Raw genomic sequence first — 18,272 nt, 5'->3', positions numbered from 1 at the left:
TATCCATCTTTGTCCAGGCTGATTTATGTTGGTGAGCACTGGTTTGGCGCTGGTGGGAAAATTATCAGGTGAAGCTGGTAAACCAAGGAAGTCTTGCTGGATAATCTACTTATAAGTATCCTGGTGAGGATACCAGCATCCCTTTTTCTAACCATCATCCAAAACACAACAAATGTCTTTTAAAGGTTATATCAGGTATCTAAAACTCTGACCAGTACAAAAACAATGAGAGATTTAGTCACAGAAGTTCTTCCTTGCCAGTAAAGCCTACTTTATATAATGGAAATAGCCAAACTTTTTTCTCCTGGACGAACTGAAGCACCCTAGGCAAACAAAGCCTGTATTTATACTACTTGTGACATGTTGTTTTAAAATTGGGCCATTGTGGAAAATAAGTAAACATGGACATCATGTCCACACCCACAAATAGTTTTAACCAATCATCAATGCTCTTCGTTGGTCAAGAAATTCATGGATGTATTCGAACAGGAGAAATATAACCAAACAAACACTATAACAATAAACACTGTTCACCCAGTAAGTATAAATTAGACTTAACTGTGTGTATTGTTGATAGATCTCTCTGAATAATTTGCTTACCTGTCTCTAGTTTGATGTAGTATGGGGAGTTTGTAGTGGACCTCTTTCTCTCCTCTTTGCCTCAGGGGGGTGGGGTTTTAAGTGTTTGATCCATTTGAACTGGAGTTGGTTAATTCTCCACTGGGAAATGAGAATGGACGGGAGTGAAGGGAGAAAACTGGTGACCGTTGACCAGCTCCCTCCTCATTGTTTTACAAATGGCAAGTCCCACGAGTTCAACTAAAAGCAATAAAGCCCCTCACCTTAGTTTTGTTGCGTCATTTTGCGCAGACAAGCAGTATTTCTACCATGCCAAGTTAAATGTATAACTTATGCTTGCCAAAAAGGAATTAAGTGAATCCATGGTGATTATAAGATTTTCACAAGATAATCTATGATCCCTATAGCAGGCAAGTGTACGATTGAAGTACACAGACATGCAGTGTCCAAGTGCCAGCTTTATTCAAGACTTAACTTCTGCTCTGAAAAGAGCTATATTTTTTCCTCCTTGTTCTGGCCTCCCCCACTGGCTTGCTTCACTAAGTGTAGTTTAGCCTTTTCAGTTTGCCCACTCTATTGTAATTCCCAGTGGGGCTTGTTCTAGCCGCTGGAGTGAGTGGGGAAAAATCCCCACTTCAACACTTCCTCGCAGATGGAAACGTATGCTTTATTTTTAAACCAAAAGGATTAATCAGAACCCTTATTATACCTAACATATTCTACCTAATTAAAGCTGGTATTTCAAATATATTTAAATAATTGATGTCAAAATACATACAGTATTGTGCAAAAGTCTTAAGCACATTTGATGTTTCACAAAAAATATTTGTCTTAAGATTGTTATTTTATATCTTCTGCCTTAGTGTTTTAATTGGCAATAACAATTTTAAGATTCTGAAACATTCCGTTTGCAAATAGAAAATAATAGAAGTAGACCAAGGAGTCCAACTACATCGACTACATTTACATGGACACCAGAAGCCGATTATTGCGAGAAAGCTGCTTAAGGCTCGAAATTGTTGTATGCGTTTACATGAGCTGTGTTTGTGGCTTGCTCTTTACTCCCATATACATGCGGCTCGTTCAGTAATCAGCTGTCATCACAGCAACATAATTTTCCTGCGACACTTTTGTAAATAACAAACATGGAATCCAAGGAAGACTTCACTCTGTTTCTTCGCTTTATGTGTGTTTGTTTCCTTCACTTTCTATCGTGACCTGCAGCGGAATTGCACTGCAATAGTGGGGTTTCCCTCTTACGAAATAGTCTGGGATTCCCCCATTGTATGAGCGTATGCACGAACATGAGGGACAGTCAGTATTTTACACTGGTGTGTATAAATGGGTATAGTTTATAGTGCATGTGATTTTCCCACTGTACTCCCAGAAATGTGGAATTCTTGCCATTGTGCTGACTTGTTGTTGGGCTCCATCTTATGACGCTTGTTATCTAGTCTGTTTAAAATTAAACCAAAAAAATTAAAAACCGGTAAGAATGCATCTTATGCGTTTACATGACCACATTAAGCCGTGTTCTTCGTAAAAGAAACCTAGGTATGTTAAAAACCACTTTCTCTTAATCCTTTAAATGCCATAAGAAATCAGCGTACTTGTTTAAAAACCCTGGAATAAACTGTTTTCTTAAGTGCATGTAAACGGGGTCATTGAGTTAGTCTGGGATTACTTAAGGAGACATAAGCAACTGAGACATAAAGCTTTGGCAAGTTCTCCAAGATGCTTGGAACAACCTAACTGCCAAGAACCTTGAAAAACTGTGCACAAGTGTACCTAGGAGAATTGGTGCAATAGGGTGGTCACATCAAATATTGATTTAGGTTTTTTATTTTTACTGCACTTTGTATGAAGTTAATTGGTAAATAAAATTATTCATGGCATTATTTTTTGAAAGCATCCTCACTATACAACTGCCTTTGACAACCTTTGACAGTACTTTATATATGGTCATATACTGTATGTTGACATTTGAATGACTAACATTGAATGGCTTGTGTAACCCATTACTGAGGTATTAATTAAACACACAAACAGATGAACTCTAAATGAACAGCAAAGCAAAACAATCTCAAATGGAAGCGTTTGTGTGAGTTTGCCCTCTTGGCTGCCGTTTCCCATTCCTGTCCATAAATGTGCTAAGTTATTGTTTGCTTGTTTGTTTTTGAAGGGGGGTATGTTTTAGAGGGCTGTTTATTCAAGCAAGCAGTTTAAGTGCCAAATCCCTCCTTAGGCAGGGCCACTCTGCATGACCCCAGCCAGTGAGCACCTCAAGAGAGAATTGACTTCAGCAACACCATGGGAATCAATTAGCATCAGCTGTTTGGGCCTCTGCCCGATAGGCGCAAGGAGCGATTGGACTCCAGTGAATGGGGGGATTCACAATCCTGACCCCTTTTATTGGGTTCAGCTCCTTACCACTGTGATACCATAGTGTATGCCTATGTAATCAAATAGGCAAAAGCTGGGGGACTTGAATAGAGGTGAAAGGTCCTTTAAACCTCTTTGAGGCCATCAATTCGAGGATTCAATAGAATTGTCGCTTTGCATCTGAAAGGCTTCAAGGTTTTCTCTCTCTCTCTATCTCTCACTCTTTTCCTCTCTTCTCTTACTCTGTCAAATAAAAGCTGGTCAGGACAATGTGACGGTGGCTCCTCATGGTCATTCAGGATTAACAAAAGAGGTGAAAAAATGAACTGCTCTTGAGAGAATTACATTTTCTTCTTCTCTTAGAAAATCAGGCAATTTGCTGAGGCACATATAATTGCCATGCTGTTTAAGCCTTTTTGGAATTAGCCATCATTACCATAAACTCTTTGGAGTAGAAGTTTAGTCTAAATTCTGTCGGTTGGATGTTTGCACAGAGACACTGAGATGAAAGGAACGTTTCTAAATTACCAAGCTTACTTGGTTAAAGGACTGAACCATAGCAGTGAGTGGCTTGTTGCAAGTGTGCAAAACACTTTGGAAACCATCACTATAAATCAGAGCAGTTTTGCATTTAGCAAGTAAACATTAAAAAGACTTTGTTCTGCTCCCTTTAATCAGACATCATAGGTTTATGTGAGGTACGAGGCAAATATTCCCTTTGAGCGTGTTCGGTATCTGCTTCAGTAAGGTGAGGGTGCTTATAATGGGATTGTGTATGCTTGTGTGGGCTGTTTGATGTGGGGGACCATGCAGCTGTGCAAAGGCTCAGTTCCCTTATTTGTTTGAATTTTTGGCATAGCTTCATCAAGTTGATTTGGAGTCCTCCTTTAGCAGCTTAAAGGGTTAGTTCACCCAAAAATGAAATTTCTGTAATCATTTACTCAATTTCGTGTTGTTCCAAACCCATATTACTTTCTGTCTTCCATGGAACCCAAAGGAGATTTTAGGCAGAAAGTAAAGCTCAAAGTATATACTTCAGTTAAACGCAAACGCTATGTATCTGTGTACAGGACGCGTGAGGCAAATTTTGTGATCGGCAGAGTGCTTGAGCACTGAATGCATGTGGCCCGATTTTTCTAACCGTACATACTCTGAATGCACATTCACAAGGAATTATTTGCAGTAATTAGTGGCAAGTTGAGCCGTGGCTGTCACAAAGAACTGCAAGAAGAAGATGTAAGAAATGCTAAACAATAGGAGACAAAGGTGGAAACAACAACAACCGTGGATGTGCACGTCAAGAGTGCGTGTGTGAGGTCAGGAGATACCTGCATTTGTATAACTCGAGTCTGAACAAATATAAAAACATCTTTGTGGATCTAAACTCCTGAAGATAAATAGTCCAGTATCTCATGGCAGTCAAAGCGCGCATGCGCCAACTGCCTGTGTATGCAGGCACAGTCAAATGGAGTATGCTTTGAAAGGCTAGAGTTAGACTGTACGCAGACGTTAAGTGTTCGCATCAAAACCGAAGTATACTTTGGGCTTTAGCCACAGTCACCATTTACTTTTAATGCATGGAAAAAGGATGCAATGAAAGTGAATTGTTACTGAGGCCAACATTCGGCTAAACATCTCATTTTGTGTTCCATGGAAGATAAGTTTGTGACAGAACCTTCATTTTCACTATCCCTTTAATGTGAGGCCATTGTTGTTCAAATGTTTCAGATTTAGTTTCGGTTTTATCTAATTTCCAATTTTTCTCTGTGTTAGTGAAATGCAGCATTGGCACATACTATGACGGAGAACAGGGAAGGTGTTTCCTTTGCCCCCCTGGGACGTATCAAGATGAAGAGGGGCAGGTGTCCTGTGATGTGTGCCCAGGACCCGAGGGCAGGGGAATCCCAAGAACCACAGGAGCACGAAATATCTCAGAGTGTGGTGGTAAGACTTCACAGAGACGCTCTCATGAACAAACAAGTCTGTCAAACTTTTCACCATCACACGATCCCATTGAGGTTTTTGTATGGCAAACATTTTTAAAGGGATAGTTCACCCAAAAATGAAAATCAGGCATCATTTATTGCCCCATATGTTGTTCCAAATTCCTATGGCTTTCTTTTTTTAAGAATATCCTGGCCGCTCATCGCTATATAATAAAAGTGTATGGGGACGGGGGATGTCAAGAGATGCAAACTACTCACCTTATGACTAAAGTCACCTTTTTTGAAGCTAAGGTGCCCAATTTGATTGGTACAATTTATCACTTGATGTGACTCCTTTAAGCCTAAACACTTAAAAAAAAAAAAAAAAACCTTTAAATACAACAAACAAAGTAACTGAAAATATACCCCTGGAAAACCTGCTATGAATGGCTCACCTTTTTCACCCCCATGAGTTTGCATCCCTGAAAAAAAGCACCATAAAAGTTATATAAAAGTAGTTCTTATGACTTATGCACTCTATTCTAAGTCCACTGAAACGATACAATAGCTTTGCATGAGAAACAGACTGAAATTTGTCATTATTCACTGAAAATCTTGCCCTTCACTCTAGCTATCTAATTAAATATGGCGCTGTTACACAACATATTTAACATCAGTGACGATTTGTCTTGACATTTGGTTATTGAAGTGTCTTAAGATAGCATACTTTTTCATTTTCATTTTTTGTTGAACTACTCCTTTAAGGAATCTTTTTTGAGAGAATAGATAGAATGAATCACATCCTGTTTTTTGTTTACGCAGTCTGCAGGAAGCATACCTGTATTGATAAAAATCTCACAGGCGCATGGCTTGTTAAGCTTGAGTGATTTTGAGTGTGTTTATGTGTGTGTGTGTGTTGGGAAAGGGGATTTCATGCAAATCCTTAAACATCTGATTCATTTGCACCAACAAAGAATTCCAGATCTGTCTTGTGTTTAGAGAAAAAGGCACCACCATGTTTCTGCTCAGCAAACACTGTCATAAAAGGCAGCTTGCCTCTAAGGCACAGATGCTGTCTTCTGCTTGCTGCTGATAGACACAACAAAAAGGGCTGTTAGGGCTGTCTGTGGCAGCCAATTGATTGTGGCCACTAGAGGTAGAAGGGAAGGCCTGCGCTGTCTTAGATAATGAACTTGCATGACATCATTGCAGTTTGCTTTCTTTGAAAGGCAATAAAATGCTCTGTGAGAACTCCACTGGTTTGTCTGGCATTGTCTTAACATTTTTCTGATGCCAGGTCAGTGCCGTCCTGGTCACTTCTCCCATGACGGCTTTGTCCCCTGTCTGCCCTGCCCACAAGGCACCTATCAGCCTGAGGTTGGTCGAACATCCTGTTTCCCATGTGGAGGAAGCCTCACAACCAAATATGATGGTGCTGTGTCGTTCCAGGACTGTGAGACTAAAGGTATTTTTTGAGCTTTAAAGAAAACAAAGTTCTGTATTTAGATTCACAGTAATGGCTTTAAAACCTTCAATAAATCTCTTTGCAGACATTATTTCTCACTCTTATCAGTGGTGTAGACAGGAGTTCTGCTATAAGATGCAATTCTCATTACAGAACAGTAATACATGTTGTCTCTACAGTCCAGTGCTCCCCAGGACATTACTACAACACTAGCACCCATCGCTGTATCCGCTGCCCCATTGGAACCTATCAGATGGAATTTGGCCAGAACTACTGCATTGCCTGCCCTGGAAACACAAGCACCGATTTTGACGGATCCACAAACATCATGCAGTGCAAAAGTAAGCCAAGATTCAAAGCTTTTTGCGGGTAACACTTTATAACAAGGTTGTATTTTGTTAACATTAGTAAATGCATTAAGTATCATGAACAAACAATGAACAGCATTTGTTACAGCATTTAGTAATCTTGGTTAATCATTTATTAATCTTGGTTAATTTATAAAAATACAGCATTTTTAATCCTGGTTAACGCTACTTTATAAAAGTACAGCTGTTCATTGTTCATACAACTTTTAATTAATATTGAATAAAATAAATGTATTAGTATATGTTAAAATTAACATTAACCAAGATTAATAAGTGGTATAAAAGTATTGTACATTGTTAGCTCATGTGGTTTTTCAGTGTCTGTGTTACACACTAACACACATTACATGTTACTAAAATTAATTACTACAGCAATAATTATAACAAAGTGTATTTTAGTAATATTGAGTAACTACATGTACACAGACTTTACATGTAGTTACTCAGTATTACTTAGTACTTACTTATGTAAATACATAGTATCACAGACACGGTAAATAGTAAACTAATGTTAACGAATACAACCTTATTGTAAAGTGTTACTTTACGTTTATTTTGTGAACCTCAAGGACATATCTTCACTAAAAGAATTATAATTTGCTTCACTCAAAAAAAGATGAAAAGAAAAACTTTTATTTCCTGTGAGTCAGTATGCAACATCAGTTTTCTCTGTGAAGTCTAAATAATTTTTTATTATCATTATTATTTGTTTACGCCACCTCACAGACAGGCACTGTGGAGGAGAGCTGGGAGAATTCACTGGCTATATTGAATCCCCCAACTACCCCGGCAACTACCCAGCCAATATTGAATGCACCTGGACCATCAGCCCACCTCCCAAGCGCAGAATACTTGTTGTGGTACCTGAGATTTACCTTCCCATTGAAGACGAGTGTGGGGACTATTTGGTCATGCGGAAGAGCTGTAAGTGTTGCAGGGTTGTGATATGGTGTTAAATCTGTTAGTTCCTGAATGGCTAGCAGGGTGATAATGAATACACGTATGTGGAAATGGGGGAGGATCTGCTTGATGGGCTCATTAGGGCTCTCCATCACCTGGGGCTCGAATAAACCACTGAAAAGGCTTTCTCTGCTGTTCCCACAGCTCTGCCTAATTCAGTGACGACCTATGAGACATGCCAGACGTATGAGCGGCCTATCGCCTTCACCTCCCGTTCCAAGAAACTCTGGATCCAGTTCCGGTCCAATGAAGGGAACAGTGGGAAAGGCTTTCAAGTACCTTACGTCACTTACGATGGTGAGGATTGCTGACGTTTATTACCGTGCATGTTTGGATTGTGTATGATAAGCATTATGAGTAGGTTGAGTCCTTATGCACTGTGTAATATCTTTCTTTTAGAGGACTACCAGGAGCTAATTGAAGACATTGTAAGGGATGGAAGATTATATGCCTCTGAGAATCATCAAGAAATTCTCAAGGTATGGTGAACAGTTTTCAATGTGTGAAAACATGTTTGACTTTCTTTCTTCAATGGAACACAAGGAGGATGTTAGGCAAAATGTTTGGAACTGACAGTATCAGTCACAATTCACTTTCATAGAATTAAAAAAAATGGTGAACGGTGACTGAGGCTGTCATTCATGTAACATTTTGCCTAACATATCCTTTTGTGATCCACGGAAGAAAGAAAGTCATACAGGTTTAGAACAACATGAGGGTGCGTAAATTACGACAGAATTTTTATTTTTGGGTGAACTATGGCGCAAGGATTAAAAGATAAGAAAGAAGTAGGTTCCAGTAGGAAAATGGGACAATAGTGCCACCATGTGGTTAACATGTGAAATACACTGTATTGTTGTTGTTGATTTTCATAACATGAGATTTTTCACATTTATTTTACAGGACAAGAAGCTTATGAAGGCTCTATTTGATGTCCTTGCCCATCCACAAAACTTCTTCAACTACACTGCACAAGAGTCCAGAGAAATGTTTCCCAAATCATTTATCAGATTCCTCCGCTCCAAAGTTTTGAGATTTCTGCGCCCCTAAATTCTGCGGAAGAATCTTTATGGAATTCATATTTGGCGCTTCCTTTAAACTTTACTAACCTGGGACAAATTTTCCTGAATGTTCTTGGCTGCCTGGCTGCATACTCTGTGTGGATTAATGACTTCCTCTTGGTCCTGACGAGATGAGAGCACAGACTTTCCTCTCTACTTCATTGGGATGTTTTTCTTCTGAAGGAAATGAACTGTACTTCCAGTGAATGGAGAGCTAGCTGCTTCTCGTACAGTTACAACATGGAGCACCCTTCTTAATTACCTCTGAAGACAAAGGCCCTGCCTCTTTTATTCCTTTATAGCCCAGAATTCACTGTTTTGCCCAAACATGTTCATTACTGCCTGGATTATGGTAGAACAAAATTAAGAGGCATTTAAAAAAGAAAAGCAACTAAATTACTGGGTATATATTGGCGGTTCTAAGAAATCTGTCATCTTTTGTAAAATATGTTGACTACCATATTTTGAAAACTTCAAAGCACTACTACAGATGTAGTGGAAGTGACAGCAAAAGCAGTTAAAATTATTTTTGCGAGTTAGAATGTGTTGTACATTATGTAAAAAATAGGATCATGTTACTGTATTGTACTCTTTTTTTGCATTTTAGCCTTCTTCATACAAGACATACTGTACATTGCTTTGTATTCTTAATTTGTCTGCAGTACAGAATCTTAGATGTACACAGTATTTTCAGTGGTATTTGTTAGATACAATGATAATTTTTGGTCCATCAGTTATTTCTCTTCATTCACTTGTTCAATACATATGCTCAGATTTGATGATAAAATCAGACAGACTTTTGTTTACTTTTTAAGTCGTAGTTAACCAGTTAATAATGATGTGAATTAAGAATTGCATTGCTTTTCAGGCAAAGACAATTCCGTCACCCAGACTGTTCATTTTTTATTAAGAGGCTCTTGATGTAGGATTGATTACCCATTGTTGATGACATGCAGAGTAAATTAAATGTTATATTTTTATGTTTGTACATCTAACATGTAAATAAAGAAACTCAAAATATCTTTGTTATAGCAGTTCAACATGAAAGAAGTGGCCTAAAATGAGACCCATGCATCTGGCTGCTTACTGTAGCAAGATGATCACAAGAAAAGAACATATGATAAAAAATAAAATAATAAAAAAAACTGTATACACAAACATATCCAAAAATACATTTAATTTACACCAACATTTTAGATTTTTATTTTCTTGGTATTTTATCATAAAAAGATAAATCACATAACACCTGACTGAATGATGTTTTGAGGTGTCCTTTTTGTTTTACTGCCAGGGTCATAAAGATTTACAATAACATACATAGAATAATTTGCATTATGAGAAAAGGAAGAAAAAACACCAGATATAAAAGTACATGTACAATACTATCAAAAGTTTTAGGCACATAACATATTTCACAAAAGCATTTGTCTTAAGATGGTTATGTATATCTTCAGCTTTAGTATGTCAATAGGAAATATAAATGTTAGACACACAAACATTACTTGCACATATAAATGTATATATATAAACATATATATATGATCATAACTCACTTACCTCATTCCACATGACATGTAATAACAGGTGGTCTGTACTTTTTATTCATTTTTAATGATAATATTGTTAAGATCCCTTGAAAGATCAATTTCTCCCTTCATTGGCACTGCATTTGGAACAATGAAAATGTATTATATATATATATACTGTGCAAAAGTTTTAGGCACTTGTGAAAAATGTTGCATAGTGAGGATGTCTTCAAAAATAATGCCAAAAATTGTTTTAATTTATCACTTAACATCATACAAAGTCCAGTAAACATAAAAAAGCTAAATCAATATTCGGCGTGACCACCTTTGCCTTTAAAACAGCACAAGTTCTCTTACGTACACCTGGACACAGTTTTTCTTGGTTGTTGGCAGATAGGATGTTCCAAGCTTCTTGGAGAATTTGCCACAGTTCTTCTATATTTAGGCTGTCTCAATTGCGTCAGTCTCTTTATGTAATCTCAGACTGACACGATGTTCAGTGGGGGCTCTGTGGGGGCCATGACATCTGTTACAGGGCTCCCTGTTCTTCTATTCTAATCTTTCATATGTGCAAACGGACTGTTTGGGAGTCTAAAATGTATTTTTCCTATTGACATACTAAAGCTGAAGATATAAATAACCATTTTAAGACAAATGCTTATGTGAAATATGTTACGTGCCTAAAACTTTTGCACAGTACTGTGTGTGTATGTATGTATATATATATATATATATATATATATATATATATATATATATATATATATATATATATATATATATATTACGCATAGATATCTATGATTATGATGATGTACTTCTTTTTACTTAGCATGAATGGTTCCCAGTTCACGTGTTTCCGGGGGGAAGCGATTATGCGCGGACCGGTTGCTGATGGTCAGCTGATGTGTCAGACGGACCTCAGCCTTCAAGCGTTGTATTGTTGACGTTAATTTGGACCAAAGGAGTTCTGGCGATTGCGTGCGTGCTTGTATTAATACTAATACATACTCATTATTCCTAGACACCTTCTTCAGTATTTGCCAACACTGTGTAGAGAGTAACCAAACAATGTCTGCATTGAACTCAGCAGCCGCTGCTGTCAAACTGTTGACGTTTTCATCGCTAGTTTGGTTTCTTCTGACATTATCAGCACAAAGCTCCGAAGCAAAGGTAAATTATGATATCTGGCGCTGTATTATCAGACATAAACGAACGGCTATTATGTTGTCAGCCCACTGTTATGTTGCGTTAGCTAGCAACGCAAACCACCCTAGTTTCAATAATTCTGCGAAATAACTGAACAAATACACTAACTTATTAAATATAAATAGTCTCCACAACTCAAACTAGGTGTAATTGATGTCTAAACAGTATCGTGAACTGTGCCAGCGGTCTTTATTGGTTTAAGGTTATTTATTGGTCAAGTTAAACGTGTAAAAATGAGGTAATGTAGTTCTTGCTAATGTTTTCGCAGAACTCAGAAGACATCCGCTGTAAATGTATCTGTCCACCCTACAAGGACATAGATGGACAGATCTACAACCAGAACGTTTCCCTGAAGGACTGGTAAATGATTTACTAAGCTTAATATGAGTGTGCATTACATTGTGTAACAGATTCCCTTCGTGAGTTTCTGTTCACTAATATCCTCATTTGCACAGTAATTGCCTCCATGTGGTGGAACCAATGCCAGTTGAAGGCAAGGATGTGGAGGCGTACTGTTTACGCTGTGAATGCAAGTATGAAGAAAGAAGTTCTGGAACTATTAAAGTAAGTGCAGTGTCTTCAGGTTACTCTTTATTTAATAGTTTATGGTTTGGCCTGACATGCCGACTTTAGATATGTTTGAATCAGACCAATGATTGCCTTTCCCTATTTTACAGGTCACCATTATTATTTACCTGTCTATTCTGGGCCTTCTGCTGATGTATATGGTCTATCTGACACTGTTGGAGCCTGTGCTGAAGAGAAGACTGTTTGGCCATTCACAGCTCATTCAGAGTGATGATGATGTTGGGGTAAGTGGACGACTGGTTTTGCCTTGGTTGTGTGTGTATCCAGACCTTTGCCTAAATGGCAAACAGTCTGATCCATCACAGCTCATTTTGTTTGAACGTGCCATTTAGGGGTGGGTTTATCTGAGACACATTGTTGTGGAAAATAAAGGTAAGTAATGATGCAGAAAATGGAAAAGTACTCCAAATACAGAACAGTGCAGAAAATATCAGTTTCACAGACATAAACTAAGAAAACAAACGCAGAATATACAGTTGTGCAAATGTGGATTATAAAATAGTCTCACTCTGTTTTCTCTGAATCTTAGCATAGTTTAACCAAATCCACCTGTCACAGGATAGATTAAAAATGAGCGACCCAATTTCACTCATAACTCAATTTTGACATTAACTACGTTTCCATCCAAGGATTTTTTGCGAAAAAAGTTTTAGCGCATCAAAATAAATCTGATGGAAACGCAAATTATTGCTAAAATTTCACAAGTGTCGACATAATATATTTCCGTTTAACTCTAACGCATAAACTCTATGTCGATTCTTCAAATGTCGCGAAAAACTGGTTTGGAAACACTTTTTGTCGAGAAAATTGGCATTAACGCAAAAATGTAGTGTCACATGACAGAATTTACCTCAATCGTTAGCCTGTGTTAATCATGACGACAAGGTATACATACTTGAAAGCCAATTTATTGTAGGTGATTATGGGTTGATCTGAACGGCATAAAGATCCGATCACTGCAAACATGACACTTCCAGGAGTGCCAACACAAATATCTTGAATCATTCACATCAACAAGTGCACGGAGAGCAAATGAATGGCCACTGTTTGTGATTAATTTCATCATGGTAGACGTCTGTTTATTTATTAAAGTTGCTTTTCCACACCATTCAAAATAATAGACAGCAGTCACGAAATTAGCCCACAATACAAAAAAACATATAATTTCTATGCACAAAGATGTTTTAAATTAAAAATAAATACGCAATACTAGGAGAAAAGCTTCAGTGTGCTTTTTGGAACACTAACATATAACCCAATTCTATCAAATTATTGTTTAGTTTTCTAAAAACTAAACAATAATTCCCTGTATTAAATTAAATAAATTACCAAACAAAAACAAAAATATATATATTTTTAGACCTATATATGCCTTTTCTTTACACAAACTTAAATTAGCCTTACCCTGTTCTGTAGATGAATAAAGTCGGCTGAATGACATTTTCTACACTTCAAGACTATAAACTATCTGAACTATTTGTCCAATGAGTTCACTTTCAGAAAACAAGCTTGTGAACCTTTTAAAACTTTTAAATATTTTAAATCTAACCCTCTTTACCTCGGATCACATTTGCTGAGCTTCTTCACAAATGCTAAAATTAATTTTAGATGATAATCAAGTTCAGTTGGTCGTTAAAAGTTGCTGGACATTTACGGGACATAATGGAGTTGAGATGGCAATGCTTTAGATGATTGTTCAAAACAGCCTTTTGAATATCAGGAATGTATCATATGTAAACCCTGATATTACACCGCATCAATGTTTCTTTAACAGCTGTGCACACAGCATATACACATCAATGGATGGTCCTTATACTAAGACTGAAAGTTCCCCCACTACTTTGTCCATGTTGCCAGCTTGAACAGGGCCATGACGATTCGTTTCCTGGTCAGAACCGATGGCAACTTGCAATAGGCACAACATCAGGACCAATATTACAGTCCTATCAGAAGGGCAACTGCTCCCTTTTGATTGCAATTCCTCGTCTTCTGATTGCGTTTATTTGTGAAATTAAAATGACAGTTAGCTGGTTAATTTCAATGAATTGTCTCAATACTCTCCCCATTTTACCAAAACTTCGGAGGAAAAAACTGGCAGGCGAATTAGCGATAAACACACCTTTCTGAATGGAAACGGCTTCAGGGCAGATTTCTTTTGCGCTAAATCAAAACTTATGCGACAAAGTGTTTTTTTAGGCATGATGTCATCACGCACACCATTTTTATCAATAAAAGGCCATTTGAATGGAAACAGGCAGAAGACGGCAAATTTTGCAATTTTTATTTACGCGTTTTCACTTTGTTGATAACAAAAAAGCATGAAAAGTGGATGGAAACTAGGCTATTGTGTAGTTGCTGCTTTTTGCCTTTGTAGGTCGGCGAGGCTGAGAGTATTGTCGCCTATGACTCATTCACCTATCATCCATTCATGGTATTATTTGTTCTCAGGGTTATTGTCTTCCTTCTAGATACACGATTAAATATAAGATTTAAATGTAGGTAGTTTAGATGCGATGTTTTAACTACATTGATGTAGTCCAAATGTATTGGGTAAGTGTAAATAAATAGATCTGACTGCTCTTTTGGCCTATTGTTTCTTCAATCTCCTGCCATGCCCTAACATAAACATTGAACTCTATTGTTACAGGACCAGCAGCCCTTCGCCAATGCCCATGATGTGCTCTCTCGCTCTCGCTCTCGTTCCAATATGCTTAACAAAGTGGAGCACGCTCAGCAGCGCTGGAGGAGGCAGGTCCAAGAACAGCGCAAGTCTGTCTTCGACCGCCATGTGGTGCTCAGCTAAAAGCACTCTTAGTCTGAACTGTTATATATGGGTTCTGGTACTGTGCTAAAGGCTGGGTCTTTTACATGATGTGCAACACTCCTCAATGGTATGCTGGTGCCCATGTTTAACATTGTTTGTGTGTATGTCTCTTTTTGGTGTATGTAGGTTTCTTGTCTTGACCAATGAGTGAGAGGAAACCATGTTTATTATGCTGATATAGTCAGTTTGCATTAATTAACACTGTTCTTACATTTTGAAATGATGCACTATAAAATTATCGAAAAGAAAGTTTACTCCTAATGCAGTCCAGTCACACCGAATTTGATGTGGGGATAGAAGTGCCAATTGCCTCATAAAATTAGGTGATCTATTTAATCTGTAACTCTTTTTATATGAAGTTCAGAATTGACACTCACCCCAAAATATCAATTTTCTTTTCAGTAATTTGTTGTACAGTGTAAAATTCCCCCTACCACTCTTCTCTTTTTTAACTCTTCTTTTGTACCTCAGTGTTTTCTGTTATATGTGAATAGCAATCTGTGGATGTGTTTTGTCATGATCTCCCATGATATGCTATTTGATTCTTCTCTGGCTTTGTGTAGATTCAGGTTGAAGCTTCATGTTGCTTTCATGATGTTCATTTTGGTCTTTGAGATCTTGAAGACAGTATTTTTCAAGGTATATTCTTTGGAGATGTCAGAATATACACTGATCAGCCACAACATTAAAACCACCTGCCTAATATTGTGTAGGTCCCCCTCATGCCGCCAAAACAGCGCCAACCCGCATCTCATAATAGCATTCTGAGCTGCTATTCTTCTCCCCACAATTGTACAGAGTTACTGTAGACTGAGTTACTGTATCTGTGTTACTGTAGACTTTTGTCAGTTCGAATCAGTCTGGCCATTCTCCGTTGACCTCTCTCATCAACAAGGCATTTCCATCCACAGAAATGCCGCTCACTGGATGTTTTTTTGTTTTTGGCACCATTCGGAGTAAATTAGTAGAGACTGTTGTGTGTAAAAATCCCAGGAGATCAGCAGTTACAGAAATACTCAAACCAGCCCATCTGGCACCAACAATCATGCTATGCTCAAAATCACTGATATCACATTTTTTTCCCCATTCTAATGGTTGATGTGAACATTAAATGAAGCTACTGACCCGTATATGCATGATTTTATGCACTGCACTGCTACCACATGATTGGCTGATTAGATAATCACATGGATGATTGTTGGTGCCAGATGGGCTGGTTTGAGTATTTCTGTAACTGCTGATCTCCTGGTATTTTCACGCACAACAGTCTCTAGAATTTATTCAGAATGGTGCCAAAAATAAAAAACATCCAGTGAGCGGAAGTTCTGTGGACAGAAATGCCTTGTTGATGAGAGAGGTCAACAGAGAATGGCCAGACTGGTTCAAACAGAGAAAGTCTACGGTAACTCGGATAACCACTCTGTACAATTGTGGTGAGAAGAATATCACATCAGAATGCTATTCTGAGATGCGGGTTGGTGCTGTTTTGGCGGCAGGAGGGAGACCTACACAATATTAGACAGGTGGTTTTCATGATGTGGCTGGTATAAGATGTGTATATATATAATAATTGAAATATTCAGGTACATGATTTAATGGAGCCTAATTTAAAATATAGTTCTGTAAAGTAAGTGGACTCTTGTTTCTTGTCTCAGTTCAGTCATGTTGCTTTTGCCAAATCACTGTGCAAACACGCTGGATTTTCATTTAATAGGAATGATAGTTTTACATCTCCAGGAGGCGCTGTTTGGAAAAAAGTATTTTTCATTACCGCCGAAGCGCATTGAATGTGAGCAACAAGTTGTTTAAGAAAACTGAATTAGGCCTGTAATTAATGGAAAAACAAATATCGAATAATAACAATAGGAAAGCGGCACATATATATTTGTATGTACCTTTAAATCTCACACTACTAAACATAAACGCAGTTAACTATTTCACTGAGAAGTTGAACAGATTAGTCTACAGAAAGAATTAGATCCAATAAACGAACTAAACAAATTGCAATTGTTTTACACAGACGCATATCACATTTCTCAAATAACGGTCCTCATCATTTCCTGCGCTCTCTCCTCCCTCCTCACCCATCCAAACCTCTGTGACAGAAAGAGCAGCGCGCAACTACAGTTCTATAGAACGCACTCCACAGAACACGCAAACTCACAGAATGGATATGTGAAAAGAGTTACCTCGGCACCAGAAGCGTCAATTATCCAGACAAGGTAGGAATGTCATTTTCTGAGTTTTCTTCATGTTCGCAACTTCTGAGATTTGTGCGGAGCTGTATTGATTTTTTATGTTGTAAATGGATAGAATTATTTCTACAGTTTAAGGCATTGATGGTGAAGAGGACTCATAATTACCAAAATAGCCTGTAGGGAAAGGTATCTTAAGAAATTATAATAAAAGTTAAATAAGAAGGTTTGTGCGTTTGGATGTTGGAAAAAAAAAAAATAAAATAAAGTTGACCGAGCCTCAAATGCGTTTTCCTGCCTGAAGGAACTGTATTATCAGCATCAGATATAACCTAATGCACACTTTAATGAGAGCAGCGGATGGCAGAAGCTACTATATTCATTAGGATGGATTGTTCATCATGTGCTTTGGAGAGTCACGTATTACTGTAGCAGCTCTTTTGAGGTGTTTTACTATGAAGCAGAAACAAGGAGGCGCTCTTAAACCTGTGAGAAAAAGAAGTTCCATAATAACTGTTCTCACAATTATCATTATGACCGTATGAAATTAAAAAATGTGAAGTTATAACTAATTTCATCAGAATTGAAATATTTTTATTTCTCTCTACAATGAATAGTCAGTCAGTTTTGTAATCAGACTGACCTCAAGCTAAAAATCAGCAATTCACTGTTTCTTTTCCTTATCTCTTCGGTGAATAATACCAACAACTGGGGGTTGTCTGTCCCCCAGGGCCACAGTGTGGTAACTGATTAAGGCTTTGAGATTGTGGCACAAACCACAGCTTTTTTTTTGTCTGCTTTTGCCTCCTTCCGTCAAGGCTGTCTGTCCTTTCCCCAAGGCTTCCCATTGATTCTCAACAGATTTAACCTTAATGTTTCTTTTTGCTGTGACCTTGTACTGGTTTAAACTGTAATTCTTTTCATTGCAAAGAGTGCTAGAAACACACTAAACTGGTTCAGATACTGTAGTTGACAGTTGTGACAGGTGTTGACATGGTGTAGTGGGCTAAAGCACATAGGTGGTAATCAGAAGGTTGCTGGATCAATCCCCACAGCCACCACCATTGTGTCCTTGAGCAAGGCACTTAACTCCAGGTTGCTCCAGGGGTATTGTCGCTGTAATAAGTGCACTGTAAGTCACTTTGGATATAAAGCATCTGTTAAATGAATAAATGTAACTGTCACCATCT

At 37.9% G+C, this 18,272-nt stretch overlaps 3 protein-coding genes across 10 annotated transcripts in view; all 3 read left to right on the top strand.

Annotated features, from left to right (window-relative positions):
- The window catches only part of LOC127410915 (signal peptide, CUB and EGF-like domain-containing protein 2), a 33,957-nt gene extending 24,101 nt beyond the window's left edge, over positions 1-9,856 (top strand). For 3 of the 8 annotated variants that reach the window (XM_051646340.1, XM_051646423.1, XM_051646281.1), the window contains exons 17-23: positions 4,735-4,905; positions 6,184-6,351; positions 6,531-6,692; positions 7,446-7,643; positions 7,824-7,976; positions 8,079-8,158; positions 8,583-9,856. In XM_051646340.1, coding sequence (XP_051502300.1) covers positions 4,735-4,905; positions 6,184-6,351; positions 6,531-6,692; positions 7,446-7,643; positions 7,824-7,976; positions 8,079-8,158; positions 8,583-8,729 — 1,079 coding nt within the window. In that variant the 3' untranslated portion in view covers positions 8,730-9,856. The remainder of the gene's footprint in view (positions 1-4,734; positions 4,906-6,183; positions 6,352-6,530; positions 6,693-7,445; positions 7,644-7,823; positions 7,977-8,078; positions 8,159-8,582) is intronic. The other 5 variants (XM_051646552.1, XM_051646476.1, XM_051646205.1 and 2 more) reach the window with 2 other exon arrangements.
- Positions 9,857-11,151: 1,295 nt separating this feature from the next.
- LOC127415126 (transmembrane protein 9B-like) lies at positions 11,152-16,518 on the top strand. Its single transcript, XM_051653738.1, has 5 exons — positions 11,152-11,439; positions 11,744-11,835; positions 11,931-12,039; positions 12,153-12,287; positions 14,711-16,518. The coding sequence occupies exons 1-5, from the start codon at positions 11,338-11,340 to the stop codon at positions 14,864-14,866; spliced, it is 594 nt and encodes a 197-aa protein (XP_051509698.1). The 5' UTR covers positions 11,152-11,337; the 3' UTR covers positions 14,867-16,518.
- Positions 16,519-16,663: 145 nt separating this feature from the next.
- LOC127410427 (DENN domain-containing protein 2B-like) overlaps positions 16,664-18,272 on the top strand; it is a 76,967-nt gene continuing 75,358 nt past the window's right edge. The window contains exon 1 of the mRNA XM_051645750.1: positions 16,664-17,109. The gene's annotated coding sequence lies outside the window, so the exon portion shown is untranslated. The remainder of the gene's footprint in view (positions 17,110-18,272) is intronic.

Source organism: Myxocyprinus asiaticus, chromosome 1 (assembly GCF_019703515.2).
Source record: "Myxocyprinus asiaticus isolate MX2 ecotype Aquarium Trade chromosome 1, UBuf_Myxa_2, whole genome shotgun sequence".
NCBI classification, from domain to species: domain Eukaryota; kingdom Metazoa; phylum Chordata; class Actinopteri; order Cypriniformes; family Catostomidae; genus Myxocyprinus; species Myxocyprinus asiaticus.
The sequence above is the reverse complement of the archived record's forward strand: the minus strand, read 5'-3'. Positions and strand labels throughout refer to the sequence as shown.